This window comes from Perissodus microlepis, chromosome 23 (assembly GCF_051167445.1).
Source record: "Perissodus microlepis isolate ML-2025 ecotype Zambia chromosome 23, ASM5116744v1, whole genome shotgun sequence".
Taxonomy (NCBI): Eukaryota; Metazoa; Chordata; class Actinopteri; order Cichliformes; family Cichlidae; genus Perissodus; species Perissodus microlepis.
The window spans coordinates 12,491,929-12,519,185 of NC_140482.1; the positions used below are offsets into that span (position 1 = coordinate 12,491,929).

At 41.1% G+C, this 27,257-nt stretch overlaps 1 protein-coding gene across 3 annotated transcripts in view; it reads left to right on the forward strand.

Annotated features, from left to right (window-relative positions):
• The first annotated feature begins 1,248 nt into the window (after positions 1-1,248).
• LOC146360991 (cholecystokinin receptor type A-like) overlaps positions 1,249-27,257 on the forward strand; it is a 37,302-nt gene continuing 11,293 nt past the window's right edge. Inside the window, exons 1-2 of one of the 3 annotated variants that reach the window (XM_084921694.1) lie at positions 1,249-1,812; positions 12,655-12,903. In XM_084921694.1, the coding sequence (XP_084777820.1) occupies positions 1,692-1,812; positions 12,655-12,903 (370 nt within the window). In that variant the 5' untranslated portion in view covers positions 1,249-1,691. The remainder of the gene's footprint in view (positions 1,813-12,654; positions 12,904-27,257) is intronic. The other 2 variants (XR_014799438.1, XM_084921693.1) reach the window with 2 other exon arrangements.

A 27,257-nucleotide genomic window follows, 5' to 3' on the forward strand; every position in this document is an offset into this window, starting at 1 on the left:
TGTATGTGCGTCTGTCAGGAGTGTGTTTCGGCATCCTCCGTGGGCGCTGCCTCTCCCCGGGTATCCCTTAGCTTGGTTCCCCTTAGCTTTCCCCTTGGTTGGTGTCCCTTCCCCGGCTTATCGCCTCAAAAAATAGGCTTTTGCGCTGGTCGGACCAGGCTGTGCGGCTGCCGGCTAGGGAGTAGCAGCAATGTTCCCCCTAAGCTGTGCTGAATACTATTGTTGTTTATATTTACTGTGGGAAGAAACGGTAAAAACGGCGTTTTATATGGAAAACGCTCGAAAGCACGCTCCGCCTGTGAGCAAAAACAAAACCAAAAAAAACCCCCAACCTTTCCTATTGGTCGAAAAATGTACCATGTCGACCAATCAAAAAATGATATGGCAACATGACATTTAGTTGTTTAGGAAGGGGGAAGTTTTAGGAGTGATGGCGGTGTTTTGAGATGTGAGAGATTTGCGGTAACAGGTGTTACAGGAGTGATACATCTCCTGCTGTCAGGCCTGCAGGTATCAGGCTGTTGTTCTCCTTTATCTCATAGTGGACAGAAATTATTTTTTGGAGTGGCACAAATAATTTGTGTGGCATCAAATTTGATGCAGAACACCTGATTGTTCTGAAAATAGTTTGAAATGTTTATTTTAAAAAACGCCTTGGCTGCATTTTTAGGTAAACAGCTGCAAAAAACTTTGTTTTTTTGCATAACTCAGTTACTTTCATGAAGAAGTAACTATATAATTAATTGCCCAACATTGTCATTATAGACTGTATTTTGCAGACAGAGAGTTACAGGACTCTCTCCCAGACCACAGACTCATAATACAAGTCAGAGCTTTATAAAAAAAAAAAAAAAAAAGGAAAAAAAGAAAGTTGTGTTTTCAAAATTGGAGTTCAAGTTATTTTTACTTCCAACAGTGTTAACATACTACACAGGTCATGAACAAGATTTTTTTTTTAAATTTCCATTGTAAGTGGGCTAAAGCAGTTAATTAAAAGTAGTCGATGTGAGTAGTAGATGTGAATGCTGTAATTTGATTATCTTAATAAACCATGTAACTTGGATGGATTCGATGCTGGCGAGACCACAGTGCACATGTCTGCTGTCGCTCACAGTGGTCCAAGGGACCGCTCAGGGAGTTTGTGTGTTTGCTCAGACACATGAAAAATTAGGGAGAACATTGATGGACACCCCCATATAAACGGTGTCTCCACCACTGCTGCGGTGTCACTTAGAAAAGGAAGCTCTGGAGTTGATCGAGCTTGAAGTCAGTCCACCTACGGATGAGCAGCAGCCAGTTTGTGTAGAGATTTCTCTAAACTGTTGCAGTGACGGTGGTGTGAACAGAGAGAGAGAGAGAGAGGAAGAGAGTGTGAGAGCTCCTCAGTTGCCTTAGCAGCGCAGCCTCATTCCTCCACAGTCGGGCTTCAGTCCGCTGTACTGCGCGCTTCACAGGGCTTCCCTCACTGCTCCCCATCAGTTAACCCTGTCACACTCCGCCTGGTCTCCATTTATTCCACCGTGCTCGAGATTTTAAAAAGAGAAGAAGAAGAAGGAAAAGAAAAGCAAACAGAACTCTGGGCCGCCTCCAAGTTTCCTAAACGCCCCTTCTCCGGCTGTTATGAAGGAAAAGGTGGCGGGCTGATCGGCTCAGTCACTCAGCGCCGGTGTGAAACCAGAAGCGAAGAGAGGATGGCTCTGCGGCCGGGGAACGGGACTGTGACGGAGTGGGGGAACCTCAGCGTGGAAGTTAGCGACTACAACGTGAGCAACATGAACCGCTCCGTTCCCAGCAGACCGGCCAGAGCCAGAGGTAAGAGCACACAGTTTTCCACATCTGAATCATCCAGGCTGAGGTGTTAAACTGCTACAGATGGCACCAACACCTGGCCCCAGACCTGGTATAAACAGATAAGGTGTTACACCCTATTGTGTTTAATGTTATTATTATTATTATTATTAGTCTGATTTGGCTTAAATGGCAACCTTGTACTTCCTCAATATTCCTCTTTTCATACAAACTAAATGTGATTATTAAAAAAAACAGCTTTCATTTCTTGTTAACAGTGTTGATTCCCTCCAAGTTACAAATAGACTAATGACTAATTCCTTGGTTACAAAAATGCAATCAGTAGACCTCATGTAATTTCCTCTCCTTACTCAGATATGTAGAACACCAAATGATGTTTTACCTACAGATCATTTCCCCCCCACACTGTGTCAGATCTGTATTTTTAAAAGAAAGCCATTTGCAATCAGGAGTTGTTTTCTTTCTTTCTTCTTCTTCTTTTTAAATCAGCTCTCCTCATCCTCATTGTATGTAACCAATCACCCAGCTTCCCAATTTACTGCTGCTTCTCTCTGCATCAATAATGCCCCAATCAGAATGAGCAGCAGCAGCAGCAGCAGCGGCAGCCTTGTGCAGAGTGAAAAGCAGCTCTAATTCCGAGTGTTTGTTCTTCTCGCTCTCAAAGTGGGCAGGAGATTAAGCCCAACACCAGAGAAGATAAGGCTCTCACAATAAGTCTATCAGGACACCAGTTGAGCACACAGGCTGATTTGGAAAATGAGGTTGAGAGGCTCTTTTTAAACCCCCCCACCCCCCCCCCCCACCCCACCCCACCCTCCGCCTCTGCTGCAGTATCGAGAAAATTTCAAATCTTTCCTCTCTAAATAATTCACAGCCATTCCTCCTTGTGTGCTGCATTACTTTTATTGACCTTATATGTGAGGCAGGCATCAACATCAGTGGGGTGATCTACCCAGCCAGAGAGCAATCTAACACTGTGAGAATTGTGGTCACATTGCTACGTCCACCTCACATGGCTGGCTGGCACATAAACTTCTTTTTATTCATCTTCATCCTTCAGGGTCTCCTCAGGCCATAAGACAGTGATGGATATGAATGTGTACTGCGTCTGCCTATGTGGTCTGCTATCTTAATTATGACTATTGTATCAAGAAACTCAGGATGTCCACACTGAGGTCAGTGGGAAGAATACATTGCTTTCATTCACTTGCACTTTTTTCTGATTTTTATTTCTTTGTATGGTTTTCTTTAAATTTACATTCTGCAGATGACTGACGTGTTGAGCAGCTGTAAAACACCGACTGCACAGAACTAAAACAATATCTGACATGCATCATTTCAAAATAATCCTTCTGGACTCCTGAGAGCAGTTCAGTTCAGACACGGTGCTGCTTATGTGGAATATCTGTAGCTGCACCTTGGCTATGCTTAGACACTCTCCGCCCTCTAGATGATTCAAAGTGGCACTCTGCTGAGCTCACCCTGTCTTCCCCCCCCACCTGTCCCGTTTGGTTCTTTTACCATCAGAATTATTGTCTAAAGGCCAAGAAAGATGCCCAACGGATTTACTTTACCAAGTGGGCCATCCTGGCCTTGCCGAATCGGTCCATTTGATTGACCTTTGTTTTTATTGTTTATTTTATTTTATTTTCAGTTTTTACATACAGGACAGACATGACTGGGGGAAGGGAAAGGGAGAAAGAAAGAGAGGGACGGAAAGAAAAACAGCGGGGAAGAGGAACGGTGATAAAGGGCACAAAACAAAAAAGAGGTGGGGGGTCAAAAAATTCATATATATATATCAATCACCTGGATCACCTGTTGAGAGAGGGGAAAAAAGAAGAGAAAACAAGCAAAACCGAGAGCAATATAATAAACAACGTCATCACAATAATCTATGTGTATATAACAGTAAATACTAAATACTGGATATTATTGTGCAGCACGTAAGATCGACAGCGCACAGTGTGCTTTGAGGTAGCAGCCAATAAGGGTGTAGTTTGCATCTGTGAGCACCCGTGTGTACACCTGTGAGCATGAGCGCGCTTGTATTCAAAAGGTTCTTTCATGTAACGATCTGCTAGAGGGTGTGGGGAGCCACAGCCCCGTCCTCCAGGGCACGAAGCAGGTATGGAGGAGATCCAGGCTCCAGACATCCAGATACCCTCAGAGCACAAGAGACCAAGGAAGACCAACGGAGGGGCAACCGTGCCACTCTCCTGGAAAGAGCTGAGGAGAGCCCGAGATGAGGGTCACCCAGCAGCCACGGAGCAGAAGACAGAGGGGGTTGCAGTGACGTGCCCATGAGCTCCGCCGGCATCCAGCTGTAATAGAGTGGACCGAGCAATTTCTACAATGTTGTATCTTGTGGAAGAAATTAGAATCTTGTCCCCTTGGGGTGTTTACATAGTGGTGTTGTCTGTCATAACGCGATCACAGTAATCAGAGCTAATAATTGGAACATTTTGAAGCAACCTGTTGAGGTGAAACAAATTGCATGCATGCACTGTGAGTATAAAGATATGAAGCATCCTGATAATGAGAAGCTGCATCTTGATAAAATCCTGGTCTCTTAGTAAACAGTTCCTGCCTTTGCCCTCTCATCAGGTTACTCCATTAAAACAGCACATACAGATGAGAACAAAGTTATCAGGCCACATATGAAATTTAAAGCTTCTGTCAAAAATTTCTCAAGTGCTTTTTTCTGCAGAGTGAGGGATTTTTAATATAGCATTTTTAAACATACTAGCTTCCATTAGAATTTTCTGTTTGCACACAAGAACAGCATTATTTTAGAAAAAGCAAGAATCATTAGCCCCCTTTTATTGAGCCATAACAAAAACCACCACTGTGCAATGATGTGCTTTAACTTTGTAATGCGCAAAGCTTGTAAAATCAAGTTAAAACAGAGGTTTTTCTTCCAGTTTAGACATAGTATAAAAACTCAGCAAGGATTTGAGTTGTCACTTGAGAAAGCATAATGCCAGAAAGAAAGCTGGAGACAGATATACAAAGTTATCAGAGCATTTCTGAGTGTCAAGACCTGGAGTGAGAAGTATGAAGAAATTCAAAGAGGGTCACAAAGTTTAGAACATGCCTGGCAAAAAGAAACTAGTGAGAGATGGGTATAAAGACCCCAGAAAAACTGCCAAGACACTAGTGAGTGACTTAGCCAAAGAAGGCAATCACTAGAATCCTGCACAGGATTGGATTGCAAGGCTACAGACCAAGACAAAGAAGAAGAGACACCTTCAAACCACTAAGAACAACCTGGAGTAAAATTATGTATACTGAAAGTGTGTCCTTTGGTCACATAAGATGAAACTAGAGCTCTTTGGCCGTAGAAATGCTGCTTATGTTTGGAGAAAGAAGGGGCATGCAACGCGAAGAACTGTCCCTGCAGTGAAACATGGCGGTGTGAGCACTATGCTGTGAGGATGCTTCAGTGTTTCTGGAACTAGGGATCTTGTCAAGGTGGAAGGAATCATGAGAAAAGAAGGATAAGTGATTTTTTTTAAAGAAAACGTCCAGCAGTCTGTAGCAAAACTGATTCTGAGTCATTGCTTTGTCTTCCAACATGACAACAACCCAAAACATACATTGCTTCTGGAGAACTACCTCCAAAAGACCAAAGTGAATGTTATTGACTGGCCTGCAAAATGCTCTGGCTTTAATCCCTTTGAAAATCTTTGGGATGAACTATACATAAAATGTGATTAGGCAGAAGACAATGCCCAGCTTGGTCCACGGTTGTAATGGAATAGGTCCAAATTTATAAGTAACTTGTACAATGTAAATAGTCATATATAGTTTTAAAAAGCTATTTGTAATCTTTAAACTAAGAGTAACTCATAAAACATACTACATATGTCTCTAGCAATATACATAAAAAAAAAAGATTATGAGAATACATTAATTTGAAGTTACACAGTAAACAATGTATATTTAAGTACAACAATTTTTTTTCTATTAAATAGCCCCAAAAAATGATTTACTGTGCCTTAAAACTTGCGTACAAGTCACTGAAGAGAATGAAACATACCATTCATTGACATATGGTGGGTTGGTAAATACATTAGACTGTTGAATAGCCAACAGGATCCTGGATTGTTGCCTAGCGACCAACCATGGCAAGTAGGTCTCAAATGTAAAGTATAACGAAATAAACATATTCTCATTTTTTAAGCAGTTAGATGAGCAAACTAACAAGGAGTTTGGCTGCTTTTCACTAGCCAGAACAAGCAACCCATCCAGTACCACAGTGACTTAGAGATGCACCTTTCTAATAAGCTACTAGCCACTGAACATTAGCTGAAAATGTCAAACCTCCAAAGTCTCATTTAAAAAAAAAGTAATTTAATAAAGAGTTCATTCATCATTGGCTACTGTGTAGTACTCAACATTTGTCTGCCTGTTAGCGGCTTTTCTTTAAATACACACTTACTGCTACTATGGATGTGCTGTTTCCAGTAAGTTTTTCTCACACTTTACATATTCCGCTGTAATGAATATTTCATCTGTGGGTTGGTTTGCTTGGATGATTCTAAGCAAAAACATTCAATTAATGGCAATAAAACATGTTAGTGATGAAAAAAGGAATCAGTGGCATCAGAAGCAAATGAAAATATCAGAGACAGAGAGCATTGTGGGTAATTGAATACATGCTGAGTTTGTTCTTGCAGTACAAACAAGCTCCTTCCAACTTCTGAAAAAAAATCTAAGTAATGTACGATCAATATTCCTCTCTCATGGGGAGCCATAGGGGAAAGACTAATTGAGTTGAATTGTGCTGACAGTTACAGTAACTCACCTCATTACAGTGGTAAAATGCAACACGTCGACTGATTTCTGCACATTGAGCTAAATTACTGTGAAAGGATTCATCTGCTACCACTTTTTTAAAGCTAAGCATCGCAGTGTGGTAATGTGTAGTGCAGAGGTTAAATATGAAATCAGTCAGGCTTGTGTAAAGCTAAAACCCATCCACCAGATAATGTGCACCAAAATGCAGGGATCCATTTTTATCATTTCAGACAAGTCGAAAAGAGAATTACATACTTGTCATTGGGTGAAATCAGTCCTGGGGATTCAGTGATTTTCTTCTGTCGGTAAAGAGAAGCGTGGAGTGTGACACCCTGCCCTGATCCCTATCTCTTTAGTGAATCTTTTTGGATACGAGACAGGCTGTCAACTATTTGAAGCAACCTTTGCAATTTCAAGGTGGCAGATTAAAGAGACAGGAAGTCAGTGATGTAAGATGCTGACCTACTGGCTGTGTGGACACAATAAACGAGGCATTAGAAGGAAGCACTCTAAAGCATAAACGCCAAGTGTGCTTGTAGTAGTTTATTCACAGTGTGGAGTGTTTACTAGTTAACAGCGAAATGACGCCAAAACACGGGCATTTTTGGTTATAAGGAAAAGGAAGTTTATATGTGATAACCAAGAGGGTCTTGTGCCTGGAAAGCCTATCAGACCAACATGGATCAATTTCAAAACAGCCTTTTCTTACATGAATTCAGTCAGTTTGTTTTTCATGCAGTCTTTAGTCTTTATAGTGTAGGAACACTATAAATGGGAAATAACAGCAAAGAATGCAGAAAGGCTCTTCGTTCGAGGCTAAGGTTACATGGACTGATTTGGTTGTATCTGACTTCCTGCCAAAACGATCAAATCGGATGGGTCGAGCAGATTTTGTTTGCACCACATGAATGTAAAGGAACCAAATGCAAAACGACAGGGCCAAGAATCCTCTTCAGTTTCTCTGATGTTACAGTGAGCACAGAGCGCACCCTTATGATTTCATAATGTTGGCTCAAAGGGAACCCAACATTTGAGACGCCACCATGCTGCTGCAGTTCAACAAACTTTGTATAATGAAAGTACAGTTACTTATAAAGAACATAGCGAAATAATGAGATGAGAGCCCTCGCTACAACAAAGAAAAGAGGAAGAAGACAATTAACAAACCACACAAAAGGCCATCGGATTCTGGCTTTTCCCTGAATTAATATTAGTGAGCTAAACTAATAGAACCAAAACTGAAAACAGGACTGGCAGTATCTCCCAACTCAACTCATAATTAGTAAACAAAACTGCAAAAGCTACAGAACTACAGATTGCACACAATAAGTAGAGGAGCTTATGTTAGTGCAGGAAAGATTAGCCCAGTAATTGATGAGCAGTAGACGTTAATTAACTAATTTAATGCTCAGTGAATGCGGTAAGTCATTCATCAAGCAGATCTGGCAAACCATTACTAAAAGCTCATTCGTGACCATGAAACAGGCTTTGGAAAAGAAAAGACAATCTTAACTCAGGGTCCATTTACTGGATGTTTGCTGTTTAGCCCTAATGCAAAGTGACTGGGTAAGGAATTGGACTAGTGTGTAACACAAGTCGTTTGAAGATGTCCTCTTGGTTGATGGAAAATTATTATTTTTTATTGATTTGTGAAAATCCACTCATCAAAATCAAGTAATCAAGTAATCAACTGAAATAACAAACTCTGTTGCTTTTCAAGTGTTGCAAATCCGGTCCTGCTGATTGCAGCAAGTTCCTTATTCATGTCTGTGGTTCTCAGGTTCACTTCCAAAGGGTTTTCTACCCCTTTGTAATTAGAAGAAACATCATATTTCGATAGAGATGACAGCCATTTCTAACAATTTGGACTATTTCATCATGTCACTGGGACTTTCTACATGAATTACAGCCTTACGGTGAGGTTGTGATTAAAAGGATAGTTCAAAACCGCAGACCTGCAGATTATTAGCATCCATTATTCATGAACTTTGTGGCGATTTATTCATGTATCGTGATGAGACCCGGCCCCATCACTCAAGTGAAAGGAGAAAAAAAATACTCCTCTCACTGCACAATCCACAGCCAAAAAATGGGGCTTTTAAATGGCTTGCTGTGCCTATGAAGTTGTGCTAATCCTCTCGTAAAGATAAGACAACGTGAAGTGATGTGATGAAACTTTAATGAACCTTGTGGGAAAACATAATTACAGCCTGCATTGCAGCAGCCAATAGGATGCAAATAGAGCAATATAAAGGTTAAAGAAACAGACCCAGCCCTGGGTCAAGGCTTGAACATTTGAGAGGTGAACCCTGTCCTTTCATTCACATGTTTTTAGATGCCTTTTGATTTGTGCACAGTTGTCACGCTTGAGGGAGTCAAAGGAAGCAAAGTGAATTGTCCTGCAGATATAAGGCTCAAGGGAGCCAGTATACCGCTGGTGCTCAATGAAGACATAATTCCATTTTCATTTGGCTGGATCACGTAAAATCTAACACAATAGAGGCTGCTGAGCCAGTGACAGCTTACTGCTTGGAATTAATGATGAAAGCCTCACAATGTAGTGCTGATTCTGAATGTGAAAATCAAACGCATGTTCCAGTTACATCTTATTAGTTACTGAAAGTGGATGTCTTTAGCTGCCCGCCAGATACAGACAGGGAAAAAATTATTTTAAAAACCTGCTAATTTGGTAAGTCTGCCCACTAACAACGAAATGATCAGTCTATAATTTCAATGGTAGGTTTATCTGAACAGTGAGACACAGAACAATGACCAAAAAAAAATCCAGAAAAATGCATTTCAAAAAAGTTACAAACTTCTTCGCATTTTTATGAAGGAAATAGGTAGTTGATCCTCAATATCAATCAGCAAGATTTCTGGCTCACAGGTGTATTTTACGAAGGTATCTATTCAGATTCTAAACTCTGCACCATGTCCAAGCCCAAAGCACTTTCCAAGGATGTCAGTGACAAGACTGTGGACCTACACAAGGCTGGAATGGGCTAAAAGACCATCGCCAAGCAGCTGGGTGAGAAGGTGACAACAGTAGGCACGATTATTCGCCAGTGGAAGAACTCCCTCGGTCTTGAGCTCCATGCAAGATCTCATGATAATGAGATAATAAGAACAGTGTGGAACCAGCCCAGAACTATTCAGGAGGAACTTGTCAATGATCTCAAGGCAGCTGGTACCATATCCACCAAGAAAACATTTGGTAACACACTACCCCGTGAAGGACTATAATCCTGCAGTGCCCGCAAGGTTCCCCTGCTCAAGAAATCATATGTACAGGCCCGTTTGAAGTTTGCCACTGAACATCTCTATGATTCAGAGGAGGACTGGGTGAAAGTGTTGTGGTCAGATGAGACCAAAATCGAGCTATTTGGCATCAACTCAACTCGGCATCTTTGGAGGAGGAAGAATGGTGCCTATGACTCCAAGAACCCTGTCCCCTGTCAAACATGGAGGTGGAAACAGTATGCTTTGGGGTGTTTTTCTGCTAAGGGGAAAAGACAACTGCACCGTATCAAAGGGAGGATGGATGGGGCCATGTACCATCAAATCTTGGGTGAGAACCTCCTTCCCTCAGCCAGGGCATTGAAAATGGATTGTGCATGGCAACATCTGCAGCATCTGACAACCACACATTGCTCAAATTGTGAAAAGAACCAAATTTATCTCAACTTAACTGTACTCAGTTTTATTTATATATCCGCAACAACAGTTACCCCAAGGTGCTTTATATTGTAAGGTAAAAACCCTAAAATATTAGAGCCAAACCTTAACAATCAGATGAGACCTATGAGGAAGGACTTGTTGGCAGCAGGAAAAAAGTCCCTTTTGAACAAAGAAACCTCTGGGCGAACCAGGTTTGGATGGAATGGAATGTTTAAAGGTATGCTCACCCTCCTGTAGTCAAAAAGCTGTTATGTTCTGTTAAGTCACAGAAGCAGGATAAAAGCAGCGATACAAAGAGCTTTTTTTTCTCACACTAAAAAGTAATGTCATGCTGCACACACTCATAAGGCACAATTTATCCCACAGTGTTTCATAAAATACTTGTAAATACACCCACACAGAGACAAGCACAGCTATTAGGCAAACAGCAGAGGACATGGGGCAAGTTGGTAATAAGATAGCAAAACAATAATGACAAAAGATCAAAAATACATCATTTTAATGTGCACACTGAAGTCACATAACAGTAGCAGCTGCGGTTCAACAGCTTGGGCAATAGGCTTTCAAATGTGTAGTTAAATTAAATACTATCAAACACGCCTTCTTATTAAAAGCACTGAGTCAAATTCTAAAAACTGGGTCATTTATGTGGGTCTTTAAGTTTTGCAAACATTGAAATTCAAAATATGCGTCTGTGTGGGAGGACAACAACAGTCACTTCAAAGTGTTTTAAATTGCAAGATAAAGACCCTAAAATATTAGAAAGAAACCCCCACAATCAGATGGCAACAGTGAGAAGGAAAATCTCTCTTTTTAACAGGATTCAGTAAGGGCTGTCTCAGTGTTCACTGTGGCACAAAGATGCGTTTTAAGCCCCACAAACACGCGCTGTTTGTGTCCTGCTTCTACTCCTGATGAGCAATGCTTGCCTTAAAGGTGATGTGCTACATTCTGTGCGCAGGCTCTGCTGTAAACCTCCGGACTTCTCGCATGTCTCTGTGTTTAATCAGAGGACTCAGTCAGCACATGGCCAGCCCCGACCTTGTCCTGTCAGATACTCTCATTCTCAAACAGACTCGCTGTGGCAGGCTGGTGTTAGTGAAGGGAGCATCCCAAAAACCCTCTGGCTGGGCCGTCCAGCACCCACTGATGCTTAGCTGTATGGCAGCGCTGAAGAAGGAAATCTTATGAAACACACTGTAGATGACTGTTTCATTATATTATTTTTTTAAGATCTCAGTGCATGCCACCACATGTCTGTATGATCAATTTGTATAATTAAACCAGTCTATGTTTTTGCTTAACCCTGTATCTGTATCGGAGCCTTTGTAGTCACTATACATTTTGCGTCTTTGTGTCGTTGTTTTTATAAGCATGTAGTCATTATCTTTGTTTTTGTAGTTATGACAATCTCAACTGTTTTTTTTTAGTAACTTTGTTAGTGTTGTTCAGTTGTCATTTACCTTCTAATCAGTGACTTTGTGTCTATTTTCAGTCATTATGCATCAGTTTGTAGTCATTTATGTCTCTTTATGATTTTTTTGTCATTTGTATCTCTTCTTAGTCGCTTTTGCATCTCACTGTAATCGTTTTGATGACTGTGGCCTGGAATTACATCTGGCTGTTGCTCAAATCTTGCTCCTCCTCCTGCCCCTACAAACTGAAAGGATATTATTGTTGATGAAAAGAGAACTGTTTAATTTTGATCTTGTTTTTCCAGTTTGGGTTATATTCCCAAGTGAGCCACCTGACACGGTCGGCTCGGTGCTTCTGATATTGTCTTCATCTTTTTCTTGAAGATTACTACTAATGCTTCCATTCACAGGGTGAGGAGAGGAATATTGACATTAGCACGATTTAAGATGTTGATTAAGCCAAGTTATTCTGCCTTGTAATAGAGTTTGGTGTTGTTTATGTGCTCAGTCTTATTTCCCAGGGGAACAACCTGATCCAGGCTGTTGTCTTCATGTATTGATGCAACTATCTCCTTTTAAATTTTCTTATCTTGATGTTTTCTTTTTATTAATTCATATCTAATTTAATACAAGGGTTGCATGAATAATTAAAGTATTACTTGCATTTGCATGCAAATGAATAAAACTGCTTTTGGATTAATTTGGGTGTATAGATCCTGGTGAAAGACGTTTGTCAGCCAGCCAGTTCAATTAATGCACCCGTGTTCATCTTATGCTGCTTTTATTTGCTTTTATTCTTTGTTTATTACTGTTACAAGTACAATTTCTTCTCTCCCAGGACTAAAGTAGCACAAAATACTTCCTCCTGGAAACTAAACTTTTATTAAGAGAAGCTTACAATATTCCTTCCTATAACTGAAAATGCCCTGTGTCTCTTTGTGTCTATCAGAGATGGACTCCTTGCGTATTTTGCTCTACTCGCTCATCTTCCTGCTCAGCGTCTTCGGCAACCTCCTGATCATCGTGGTCCTGATGCTGAACAAGCGCATGCGGACGGTCACCAACTCCTTCCTGCTGTCGCTGGCGGTCAGCGACCTGATGATGGCCATTTTCTGTATGCCCTTTACACTCATCCCCAACATGCTAGAGGACTTCATCTTTGGAGCCACCATGTACAAGATTGTCACCTACTTAATGGGTGAGCATGAGACTTTTGATACCAAACCTGAGCTGAACTGTACACTTTTAGTATATGAGGCATTTAAAGAGATCCACTTCCTGTGCTGTTTTTCAAAGAAGGGATCATCTGATCAGCTTATAAGTAACTTTTCTTAGGTGTCGTCAGATCAAGTCATGCTAAAGAACATCTTTGTTCTGGATTTGTTCAGGTCTTTAAAAAACTTTTATCATAAAGCACTCCTGTGTGTTTGCAGGGACTACTTTATCTTACAGTATAACATGCTTTGGGCAACTGTTTTTATAAACTCTTGCTACATAAATGAAATGGACTTGAACTGAACTGTAAAGCTGCCCCATTATAAGAGCACAACACATCAAAAGCTATTATTGACAGTGAGGAGGATTGCTGTAGGAGTTGTAAATGGATCACTGTCTTGTGTGCAGCAAACACAGCTAAACACCAGTACAGAAGGCTCACACTCTAAAGAAACGAGTAAAAACAAAACCCACTGTTGGGATTGATATTTTTTATATTGTCATTTCTGCTAAAATATATAGATTAGTGTGTCAATAGATTAAAAAAATGAACTAATTAATCTCACAATTTTCTGTTATTAATCGCGATTAATCGCAATTACTTGACCAATAGCCTGGCTCCAATTACATTTTTTCAACTTCATATTTTAAGATTGTAACAGACATTTATGCAATACAATGAAGTAAATGCAGAATAAACACAAAGAATGTGTGCTGAAATTCAAAGAGAATTTTAATAGTTTTCATCAATCTTTAACACAGTGAAAACTTACAAAAAAACCTTTAAGGCCATCAACAGTGACCGAAACCAGGCCTAAAGGTTAAAGTCAAATCCGTTTTTTTAACTGCTTGTTCACACTACAAATAAAATGTCACAGCAAACGCGCTCTAGTGTGAACCCTCAAAGCGGCCCGCATGCGCAAAAGAAGACGTCACAAACAACGCGCTCTGTTTAGACCCAGAGCAAACAGTATTGTTTGACTGATGGCTGTTAATATAAAGGCTTGTTTCGGACTTTACGTTTCCCAATTTTGCCTTAAGTTATAAAGTTATTTTGTTATTTGCATATGGCCTAATAGTTATCCTTATTGCTGTTTTAAAGAGGAGCAGTGCTTCAAAGGATAGTTGCAGATTTCTGTCAGAATCTGCAGATTATACAGTAAAAATAAAATGTTCACGTTTCTCCAACGCTGTCTTCCCAACAGTTTCACTAACATCTACAATTTCACTAACCAGGAAGCACACATTCACAATGTCGTCTTGGGTGCTTCTCCGGCGCTGATAATTGGCGTCTGTCATGTGTCAGTGACGTAGAAGACGGATTTAATGCGGCATGACCATTCAAACAGCAGTCGCTTTCTAAAACATCAGATATGTGTCGGATTCAGTATCACATACGAAAATGACCCAGGTTGAATTTGAAAATATCGGATTTGTGCTGATCACACTGTCATACCATGATCGAATATGGGTCGCATAGGGTCAAAAAAGTCGGATTTGATGCGCTTTCGCCTGCAGTGTGAACGTAGCCAAAGAAGCACGCTTCTTTTGAATGATGTGACCTGAGAGTGAGTGTTAGATTTTATTATTGTCATTTGTATTAGGAAATATTTAACCATATATGCTTAGAGGTGTATAATCAATTGTGTAGTGATAGGATGTGTGATCTTTAGCAGGCTGCAAAGGCTTGGTGTGTATTCCACACTGGAATGCACACCTACATCCTGGGAGCATGGGAAGAGGTCGTACCTTGTTTTATTGTTTTACGGTAGGATTAACGTAGCTATGTCTGTTTTAGTCTAAGTGCTTTTTACATATAGATGAACTGTTGGATTTTCCAGACCAGCAGGTTAAGGGAAGTCGTTTATGGGGTCACACTCTGACCACACACACACACACACACACACACAGTATTCTTTGTTCACATGTATACCTATGTAAGATGTTATATGTTAATGACCCTATGCATATTCATGTAACCACAATAAAAGGAGTGCTATGGGGAACCTGGCTGAGAGTCTGACGGGGGTCAAGTGGTGGAACGACACTTGACTCCAGGCAGGTCTCCCTCATGCATGAGTAACACGAAGAACTTTGCCTACTTGGTGTTCAATGCTTTTGCTGTGTAATTATATTGTCTTCAACGTTCCAGCGAAAAGGTTCAAGCTACAAACCTATCATTAATTGGTCCTTCGATGCCGGATCCCTGGAGTCGACATTCACCGAGGGGAGAAGAGACACGCTGAAAGACTGACGTCAGCCAGGAAGTTCCTGTGGATTAACTGTCTGTCTTTTCTCCTCGATGAATGACGATCGGCGGGATCCGAGGCTGATATTACACGCTAAGCAACACCAAGTAAGTCCCTAGAGCCCGACTCTATAACCGTGTGGTTGTGCAGTCTCCGCCACTTTGTGAGGCGTTGAGAAGTTCGCTACTTTGTGGAGCGATAAGTGAGTTTTTCGCTGCTTTGTGGAGCGATAACTGAGTTCCTCGCTGCTTTGTGGAGAGAGAAGTGAGTTCCTCGCTGCTTTGTGGAGCGAGAGGTTCCTCGCTGCTTTGTGGAGAGAGAGGTGAGTTCTCCGCCACTTTGTGGGGCGTTGAGAAGTTCCGCGGGGTCCAGAATGTGCTGGACAATAGGCCTATTTTGTATTGTTGTTGTTGTGTTTGAGTGTGTTTGTGTGAGTGGGTGTGGAGCAGAACACGTGGTCTGTGACACCGGCTGTTGTTGTTATCATGGGTTCCTAAGCAATCAAGAGTGCGTCAGAGGGTGACAGACGTTTATGCTGGACTTTGCTCCTGGCAGCACAAAGTATTTAAATAAAAAAAAAAAAGGAGAGCGACGGCTCTTTAGCTGCGCGGGTTCACGCGAGCACGGTCGCGCGGGTTTCACACGGACCCCTGAGCCGTGCGGTTAATCGCAGGCTTATAAATGGAAGAGATTCAAATGTTAGAAGTTTTCAGAAAACACACCAGCCTTGAAGAGCGTGTGGAGAAGGCCAGCCCACATCAGCAGCACTTAAGATATGCTCTGGTGAGCGGCTTTCCCCCACCCCTTGCTGACACAAAATGTTTATTCTTTAGCTTGCCCTGATCGACAACAGCCTGTGCTCCAGACCATAGATTTAATTGAGGTGGATAATTGTTAAATGCAATCTGCATTAAGCTTAGGGTTGCTCAAATTCAGTACAATGACATATGAGATGAAGTAAAATAGGCAAATATTTAAACTAATGAAGTGCATAGAGGCACTTGACCTGTGTGAAAGACTGTCGTCTTATTATGAGCCATTGTTGAGATATAGAGCACACCTGTGAAAACAACTAATATGCTGAACCCTGTATGAAACATCTAAAAGTACATGATGGAGAAGCTGAATTGAATATGAAAGTGCAAGTCTTTGCCACTGTGGGGCAAAGCACGCATCCACTGTGTGAGGTTGCGTTGCGGTCTCTTCTGGGCTGATGAGCAAGCTACACATTATCAGATCGAGAGCTGGCTGAGAACTCCTCAAAGAGAGGGAAACTATGATAACTGTGATAACTGGAGTGTGCAGCGTTTCCGTGAGCAGTTTTCCTGCATCTTGACTCATGTGTGTAGAGTGTTCATAGCATCAGCATCATGTTTTTGTTTATTTGTTTTGTTGGGTTGAAAATAATTAAATGAACTTGTGATCACATTTATGGATCACCATGGCACATGCCACTGGCCAAATGATTTATTTACGCAGATGAAAAAGTGGGTGTGAATGTGTCTGACGTCACAGTGTTTTTGTGCGCTGTGTAAAAGTAATTGCCTCCAATTGTGAGAGCGGTGATTCTGCAGGTCACCAGCTATTGTAAAGAAAAAAACAAAAGAGTAAAAAAGAGACAAAATTTACATTGTAGATGAAAAATAATCATCGGAAAAAGGTTTTGTGTTGATCAGCCAAGAACAACGACAATCTCATTTTCTGCTTTTAAGTAAGGACTGTTCACAAAAACAGAGAGAGAGAGATGTGTGTTGATTAAGCAGTGATGATAATAATGAAAATGTCTTAGTTTGTCATTTTCAGGTGAAAAGCAGACCTGAATCAATTTTCCACATGCAGCGGTCGGAAGAAAGTCATAGTTTAACATCATTGGAAACATTCAGGCCAAGTTTCCGGCTGACTTATTTACAGCACCATGTGTCTCTCAACCTCACAAGCGAGCTCTCACTCCTCCCTGAAGACAAGGAATGCAGCTCCAAAGAGCAATAACATGGCAGATAAAGAGACAGCAGCAAAGTCCTGAGCAAAGAGTCCCAGCAAGCAGCAGCAGTGTGGACAAACAGCATCAGAGAAGAAGAGCAAACCCATCATCCTGTCTGATTGGATGAATGGCACTGTGTTTCCAACAAGCTGCAACTTCACTGTGCATGTGAAAAGAACGTTTGAGGAGAACTGAGGAGACTGTTGGAGTTTGACATTTGCCACTTTTGGAGTAAAATGGCAAGAAGAGACAGTGGAACACAGGACAAAGCTGAAAGAGGACTGCCGGCTGTTGGACTGTTGAAGTGGGAGAGGACAACAGAGTGAGAGGACTAGGTGAGAACACATAGGAATTTTTTAATGTGGGAAATCAAAATTTGGGTTAGCAAACCAGGGGAAAAGAAAACTGACTGCTTAAGTTGGAAAATTGAGAAGGAGTCTGAAACACTCCAAAAAAGAAACATATACAAAATCACACACACAAGCAGAACATGCATTAACCCTACTAACACAAACACAAGAGAGCTCATGAAGATTAGACAACATCTTAAGCATGTGAGTCTGTTTATCATCTTGTCCAAGTCACTTAGTGTGATGCAAAGACCAGTGGACTCATAGCACATTAGTTAAGAAATGATCAAATAATAGCAGGGAAGTGTGTAGGAAAGGCAGCTTTAAGAACATGCCCTGCTGGAGATGCAGCTCCACAGACATGCATTAAACCTGCCTAATAACACAAACACACATGCAATGAAGATCAGCTTGTTATCTCTCATCACTGTTAAAATAGTGTAAATTTAACAGACACTTGTTATCAAATGCTGAATTTATCCAATGCTGACAATTAACTCCCTAGGTTGCAGGACAACAGTTTAACTTTTGTGGGGAAAAAAGATTCTGGTTTGACCAACCAGTGATCAGACAATAAATTTAGTCGTTGATATAGTAAATTGGGAGATGCTTCCTGCTTGATTGATGCAGCACAAGTAATTTACTATATGAGGGAAATTCTATTTTTGTGATAAGATTTTGAACATGCATTTCTGTTGTCCTGTCAACTTAGTGGGTTAATAGCTGATATGCAAATTAGTTGATCGTTCTTAGATTAATGAAAGGTGACTGACTTCTAGTACGAGTGAATGGGATGTGTTGGAGTTTGTTGTGTGTTGAGTGGAGACTCTAAAACACTGAGTTTCCTGTTTTGATGTGCGAGTGAATCCTGTACCTAGATACACAACTCTGAATACGTCAGAACAAACTTCTTTTGTGAAGTGCATGACAACATGTCACATGTTTTATGATGAAGAGAAAAAGGAAAACTGAATAAAATGGGTGTGTGGCCTAAATGAGTGAAGAGCACAGACCTGGGGGTTAAACTCATAGCTAATAAGACATTAGGCTTATGTTGTGTGTTGTGCAGCTGATGGTTGGTTTGGAGTGAATCTAGCTGATGATTTTTCTTTTGTTGTGAAGTTGAGCCTGCCAATTAGTATGATGGTATGATGAACCATGCTAATGGTATGATTTACCCTCCTGAGATGAGGAGCTTGTGTCATGACTTAACGAGGCCTTTTTATTTTGATACTTTCATAGTGCACTGAAAGTTTTGTTCGATAATCTCTGTCGTTTGAGCAGATCTGCACGATTAGAACAGAAAGCGCTGTACGACACGTCGTCGAGGAAATTGTTACAAGTGAGTTTCTCCACATTAAAATGGACTCAGGAGAAAGCCACTTATTTGGGACAATTAGAAAATGAGAGTCCCGGCCTAAAAAGGATTCAGCGAGGTAATCCAATCTAAAGTTCTTCTTTTTCTTTTTGAAATGACGTCATTTTGCTGAGAGTGGAAACGTAATGCGACAATCGATTCCACTATCAGCAAAGAAAGAATGAATGTATGAATGAATGAGTGAAAGAAAAAAAACTGACTGACTGGTAAAAGCTGACAAAAGCTGTCAAGACTTTACTGATGTAACACGACTGTGCGAAGTTAACCCCCACCTGACAAAGGTGCAGATGAATCTATGTGTGTTTCCTTTGACAGGAGCAGAAAGATGCCAGCAACATCTGAGGTTGCATGACGATTTAACCTTTTAAATGCCACTTTCTGTGTCTGTGCATCTACCAGGGGTGTTATTCACTATCTTGTGTTGCTCACAGAAGAAACTGTGAGAAAGTATGCATACGCCTGCGCAGCGCTAACATTTGCATTTTCTTTTCTACAGCATTACGGTTCTTCATGTGTTTGATCATGTGATTTATACCAGGACTAGTTAATGTTTTTCTACTACAGGATTTCTGGGTTTATGTGTGAAGAAACTGTGTTTACAGGTTATGAGTTGGTGATGCTGTTACACTGTGTTGTTGGGAAAATGTGAAGGTTACTTTGACAATGTGAATAACATGTGAGAAATTTCCTGTGTTGAAAACTAGTGTCACTTCTTTCCACAGCTATGGATGGTTGACTTTATGGTGTTTTTATGGCACCTCTGGAACCTGTCGACCTGTGTCTGACCACCGTCTGACCACGGTCAATGTGTATTGCTAATGTTTGTTTTTCTAAGAGTGCATGTAGAGGATTCAGCAGAAGCGGACAAGTGACATGAGAAAAACAAATAAGAGATGCAGTGTTTATGGAATAGTTTAATATGGTGCTCATTAGCTGGCCACTTTTGAGCCCATAGTAATATATGAGTGGAGTGACTTTGCTTAAGGGAAGTCACCGACTACATTAATGTTAACTGAGTACATGGGATGATCCATGTCTGAGGCAAATTATGGTAATAGTTGTAGTTTACTGATTTGAGAAAACCTGCACATGACACTTGTCTTGCTGATGTTGAATGCTTTATTACTCTTCTGATACAATTGTTTATAAGTGTGAAGTTTGATTTCACTTCCAGATCTTGTTTTCCAGGCCATGATGGTGTGTATGCAGGCTCCTGGCAGAGCCAGGTGTTAAGCAAACTTAATATGCAAATCACGCTAACATCTTTTATTGCAGGGTTACGGAGCTACTCCAGCGGAGATGCCCTGATGTTGCCTGGGACAAGATCTAGCTAAGCTTTTTCTTTAAGACAGAAATCTAGGTTTGATGAGTTGACTCATGGGAGTGTCCATGCGTCAAGAGGAGGGGTCCAGGATTAACATGAAACAATGTTTTTTATGATTGTTGCAGTGATTTGTGTGATTAACAGTTCATTTACAGGTATTAAACCTATGCAAGTGGTGCATCCATGTTCAGATGAGGCTTTGATGGCCTATAAGTGAAGTTCACTGAACTAAAGAATGTGGTTTGATGATTGTTGACATGCTCTCCAAATAGAACTTTTTCCTCTTAGCAAGGAAATACAGGTGCAGCAGTCAGAGTATTGCTGAAAGGGATCTCCTGAGAAATCTCCAGAGGCCCAGTGAGAAGCAAGAACCATTCCAGGCATAGCTGACAGCCCAGGCAGTGGTTGAGGTCAAAGGTCGAGCTGGTTGGAGCCCATTGTGAGATCAGATTCCGGAGCCACAGCAAGGACCATGAAGCTGCGTGGGAGTGAGAGCTGTGCAAAGGGGATTTCCAGAGGCCAACAGAGGAGATTGTGGACAACGGACGGGCACCTGAAGGATGAGGGGAGCGTGCCAAGCTCCATCGACAGCACAGAGGGAGTCTAGGATGGCATCATGATTCTGTGAAAAGCACAGGAACCAGAAGCTATGGTGGTGATGACAGCAGTTTCCTATGAACATCACTTAATGCTGTGTCACTGTACTGTGCATACGATGACACTCTGAAGACTGCTGGGATCATAACAGCAGTAAGATCACTGGACCCAGCACCCTTTTCACAGAGGGGTTTTTCTGCAGAGCGTGGACAATGGAGGAGTCATAAGTATCCCCCTCGCAGGACGAAGGCCTGAAGTGAGGTGATGGGGGTTGGTAGAGGCCATAAAACTAGAGTGCTGAAGAGGTCTGCAGCTTTGGAGATAGCTGAGACCCATGTTGACAAACAACAAAACCAACTGGTATGTTTGAATGTTTATTCTACATACATTTGGACTCTGGTCCTATGGACAATGATGGAAACAACTGGAAGAGACATTTATGACGCCCTGCAGAACTTAAACCACTCTGCAGAGAGACATGTGATTTGCACGCCCGGAGGAAGCACCACCAAGCTGGAATGTTTTTGAAAATGTTACTCTCTTATTTTAACTATTAAATTAACAATTCATTTGTTTGCTCGTAGGATGCAGTTTGCCATTGGATGAGATCAATGAGGAATGGGATAACTGCTAATACATTTGTCAAACTGTGTACTTTACAGTAATTTAGGGTGATTGACATATGCTGAGTATAAAAATGTTTGCATTGAAACTGTCAGACATGAGGTGATCATAACTGGGAACTTTTCTAGCATAAAGGTCAAAAAGGGGGGAATGTTAGATTTTATTATTGTCATTTGTATTAGGAAATATTTAACCATATATGCTTAGAGGTGTATAATCAATTGTGTAGTGATAGGATGTGTGATCTTTAGCAGGCTGCAAAGGCTTGGTGTGTATTCCACACTGGAATGCACACCTACATCCTGGGAGCATGGGAAGAGGTCGTACCTTGTTTTATTGTTTTACGGTAGGATTAACGTAGCTATGTCTGTTTTAGTCTAAGTGCTTTTTTACATATAGATGAACTGTTGGATTTTCCAGACCAGCAGGTTAAGGGAAGTCGTTTATGGGGTCACACTCTGACCACACACACACACACACACACACACAGTATTCTTTGTTCACATGTATACCTATGTAAGATGTTATATGTTAATGACCCTATGCATATTCATGTAACCACAATAAAAGGAGTGCTATGGGGAACCTGGCTGAGAGTCTGACGGGGGTCAAGTGGTGGAACGACACTTGACTCCAGGCAGGTCTCCCTCATGCATGAGTAACACGAAGAACTTTGCCTACTTGGTGTTCAATGCTTTTGCTGTGTAATTATATTGTCTTCAACGTTCCAGCGAAAAGGTTCAAGCTACAAACCTATCATTAATTGGTCCTTCGATGCCGGATCCCTGGAGTCGACATTCACCGAGGGGAGAAGAGACACGCTGAAAGACTGACGTCAGCCAGGAAGTTCCTGTGGATTAACTGTCTGTCTTTTCTCCTCGATGAATGACGATCGGCGGGATCCGAGGCTGATATTACACGCTAAGCAACACCAAGTAAGTCCCTAGAGCCCGACTCTATAACCGTGTGGTTGTGCAGTCTCCGCCACTTTGTGAGGCGTTGAGAAGTTCGCTACTTTGTGGAGCGATAAGTGAGTTTTTCGCTGCTTTGTGGAGCGATAACTGAGTTCCTCGCTGCTTTGTGGAGAGAGAAGTGAGTTCCTCGCTGCTTTGTGGAGCGAGAGGTTCCTCGCTGCTTTGTGGAGCGAGAGGTGAGTTCTCCGCCACTTTGTGGGGCGTTGAGAAGTTCCGCGGGGTCCAGAATGTGCTGGACAATAGGCCTATTTTGTATTGTTGTTGTTGTGTTTGAGTGTGTTTGTGTGAGTGGGTGTGGAGCAGAACACGTGGTCTGTGACACCGGCTGTTGTTGTTATCATGGGTTCCTAAGCAATCAAGAGTGCGTCAGAGGGTGACAGACGTTTATGCTGGACTTTGCTCCTGGCAGCACAAAGTATTTAAATAAAAAAAAAAAAGGAGAGCGACGGCTCTTTAGCTGCGCGGGTTCACGCGAGCACGGTCGCGCGGGTTTCACACGGACCCCTGAGCCGTGCGGTTAATCGCAGGCTTATAAATGGAAGAGATTCAAATGTTAGAAGTTTTCAGAAAACACACCAGCCTTGAAGAGCGTGTGGAGAAGGCCAGCCCACATCAGCAGCACTTAAGATATGCTCTGGTGAGCGGCTTTCCCCCACCCCTTGCTGACACAAAATATTTATTCTTTAGCTTGCCCTGATCGACAACAGCCTGTGCTCCAGACCATAGATTTAATTGAGGTGGATAATTGTTAAATGCAATCTGCATTAAGCTTAGGGTTGCTCAAATTCAGTACAATGACATATGAGATGAAGTAAAATAGGCAAATATTTAAACTAATGAAGTGCATAGAGGCACTTGACCTGTGTGAAAGACTGTCGTCTTATTATGAGCCATTGTTGAGATATAGAGCACACCTGTGAAAACAACTAATATGCTGAACCCTGTATGAAACATCTAAAAGTACATGATGGAGAAGCTGAATTGAATATGAAAGTGCAAGTCTTTGCCACTGTGGGGCAAAGCACGCATCCACTGTGTGAGGTTGCGTTGCGGTCTCTTCTGGGCTGATGAGCAAGCTACACATTATCAGATCGAGAGCTGGCTGAGAACTCCTCAAAGAGAGGGAAACTATGATAACTGTGATAACTGGAGTGTGCAGCGTTTCCGTGAGCAGTTTTCCTGCATCTTGACTCATGTGTGTAGAGTGTTCATAGCATCAGCATCATGTTTTTGTTTATTTGTTTTGTTGGGTTGAAAATAATTAAATGAACTTGTGATCACATTTATGGATCACCATGGCACATGCCACTGGCCAAATGATTTATTTACGCAGATGAAAAAGTGGGTGTGAATGTGTCTGACGTCACAGTGTTTTTGTGCGCTGTGTAAAAGTAATTGCCTCCAATTGTGAGAGCGGTGATTCTGCAGGTCACCAGCTATTGTAAAGAAAAAAACAAAAGAGTAAAAAAGAGACAAAATTTACATTGTAGATGAAAAATAATCATCGGAAAAAGGTTTTGTGTTGATCAGCCAAGAACAACGACAATCTCATTTTCTACTTTTAAGTAAGGACTGTTCACAAAAACAGAGAGAGAGAGATGTGTGTTGATTAAGCAGTGATGATAATAATGAAAATGTCTTAGTTTGTCATTTTCAGGTGAAAAGCAGACCTGAATCAATTTTCCACATGCAGCGGTCGGAAGAAAGTCATAGTTTAACATCATTGGAAACATTCAGGCCAAGTTTCCGGCTGACTTATTTACAGCACCATGTGTCTCTCAACCTCACAAGCGAGCTCTCACTCCTCCCTGAAGACAAGGAATGCAGCTCCAAAGAGCAATAACATGGCAGATAAAGAGACAGCAGCAAAGTCCTGAGCAAAGAGTCCCAGCAAGCAGCAGCAGTGTGGACAAACAGCATCAGAGAAGAAGAGCAAACCCATCATCCTGTCTGATTGGATGAATGGCACTGTGTTTCCAACAAGCTGCAACTTCACTGTGCATGTGAAAAGAACGTTTGAGGAGAACTGAGGAGACTGTTGGAGTTTGACATTTGCCACTTTTGGAGTAAAATGGCAAGAAGAGACAGTGGAACACAGGACAAAGCTGAAAGAGGACTGCCGGCTGTTGGACTGTTGAAGTGGGAGAGGACAACAGAGTGAGAGGACTAGGTGAGAACACATAGGAATTTTTTAATGTGGGAAATCAAAATTTGGGTTAGCAAACCAGGGGAAAAGAAAACTGACTGCTTAAGTTGGAAAATTGAGAAGGAGTCTGAAACACTGCAAAAAAGAAACATATACAAAATCACACACACAAGCAGAACATGCATTAACCCTACTAACACAAACACAAGAGAGCTCATGAAGATTAGACAACATCTTAAGCATGTGAGTCTGTTTATCATCTTGTCCAAGTCACTTAGTGTGATGCAAAGACCAGTGGACTCATAGCACATTAGTTAAGAAATGATCAAATAATAGCAGGGAAGTGTGTAGGAAAGGCAGCTTTAAGAACATGCCCTGCTGGAGATGCAGCTCCACAGACATGCATTAAACCTGCCTAATAACACAAACACACATGCAATGAAGATTTTTGCTACTTGCCTACTTGGTGTTCAATGCTTTTGCTGTGTAATTATATTGTCTTCAATGTTCCAGCGAAAAGGTTCAAGCTACAAACCTATCAGTGAGAATGATCTCTCACAAGGCACTGTGCTTGCAGCGGTTGACAGGTACTTGCATGCAATAGGTGCCAGCCTGGCATGTGCTCCTTCTCTCTTTAACCACCACTGTAGTGGACACTCACTATGTCAATTTTGGGCTCTGCTTTGTACAGATTCAGACAGCGGTCTATAGCATCTTCTTTTTCCTCTGAATCTGAATCAGGAGAACCCAGCAAGCGGATGGACATCTTGCTCTTCTTTGGTGATGGTTACTCTGTTGTCTGAGCAGATGGTTGATGTGCATGCGTCTCCGCCATCAGAAGGTCATGTACTGATGCCCACTAGTGATGGGATTTCCGGCTCTTTTTAGAGAACTGGCTCTTTCGGCTTGGCTCACTAAAACGAGCTGGCTCTTCAGGTTGTTTTGTTGCTTTAATTAATTTATTATTAACAATAATATAAAATTACGCACAAAAGGAACTACTAATGTAACAAAAAAAGTGTTTTTATTTATATATGTTTATATATAAATATATGCGGTGACCCCTAGAGACAAAGCACGTACAAATTCCAAAGCACGTACAAACTCCAAAAAGCACGTACAAATTCCAAAGCACGTACAAACTCCAAAAAGCACGTACAAACTCCAAAACACATTTCTAGCGTTAACTGAACTTCCAAAACAGAGCTACCTAGATCACTTAAATTACACAATTGAAAGCATATGTGTATTGTTTGTGTATTTATACACAAGCACTCATATATATTCAAATAATTTAAAAAAAAATGTACATTTACCTGTTACTACCACACACCAAATCCGATCGTTGGTACTTCCTGGCTTGTGTAGCCACTAGGTAACAAAAGCTCAACACTGTGCCCTAGCATCCTGGAGCACTCCTGTTGTCTTTTGTACGTGCTTCTGAGTTTTTACGTGTTTTGGAGTTTTTACGTGTTTTGGAGTTTTTACGTGTTTTGGAGTTTTTACGTGCTTTGTCTCTAGGGGCCACCGTAAATATACTTTTATTTATTCACTCCACATAAAATGTAATAAATAAATCATATAATACAAAAACCAACTAGTCACAGTTCACTATTTTAACTATTTAAATTTTCATCTTTTTCCTTTTAAACAGATTTAAAGTGAAACAACACAAAACACTGCAAACCACAATACAATTAAATATAAACATGAAAAAATATGAAAACAAAAAGAACATGCATATTCTGTCATATGGGCCTGCATGAATAAACTTTCTGAATCCTTTATCATCCGCAACTGAAAATAGTTGTGGATGATTACTATACCTTTCTAATGTGACGTTTTTGTCCCTGGCTCTCTTTCTCTGTCCCTCCTGCTCTGTTCCTGTGCTACTGCAAGTGTAACTACCGCCCCTCCCCCCTTCCCAGTGTAAAGCACAAGGCTTACGTGCGGAGTGATGTGAAAAAAAAAGTGCGAGAGATAGTGATGGGATTTCCGGCTCTTTTTAGGGAACCGTCTCTTTCGGCTCGGCTCACTAAAAAGAGCCGGCTCTTTCGGCTCCGAACTGGCTCTTTAGGTTGTTTTGTTGCTTTAATTAATTTATTATTAACAACAATATAAAATTATGCACAAAAGGAATTACTAATGTAAAAAAAGTGGTTTTTATTTATATATGTTTATATATATATATATATATAAATATATGGGGTGGCCCCTAGAGACAAAACACATACAAACTCCAAAAAGCACGTACAAACTCCAAAACACATTTCTAGCGTTAACTGAACTTCCAAAACAGAGCTACCTAGATCACTTAAATTACACAATTGAAAGCATATGTGTATTGTTTGTGTATTTATACACGAGCACTCATATATATTCAAATAATTTAAAAAAAATGTTCATTTACCTGTTACTACCACACACCAAATCCGGTCGTTGGTATTTGCTGGCTTGTGTAGCCACTAGGTAACAAAAGCTCAACACTGCGCCTAGCATCCTGGAGCACTTCTGTTGTCTTTTGTACGTGTTTTTACGTGTTTTTTGGAGTTTTTACGTGCTTCGGGGTTTGTAGGTGCTTCGGGGTTTTTACGTGTTTTGAAGTTTGTACGTACTTCGTCTCTAGGCGCCACCGTAAATATACTTTTATTTATTCACTCCACATAAAATGTAATAAATAAATCATATAATACAAAAACCAACTATTCACATTT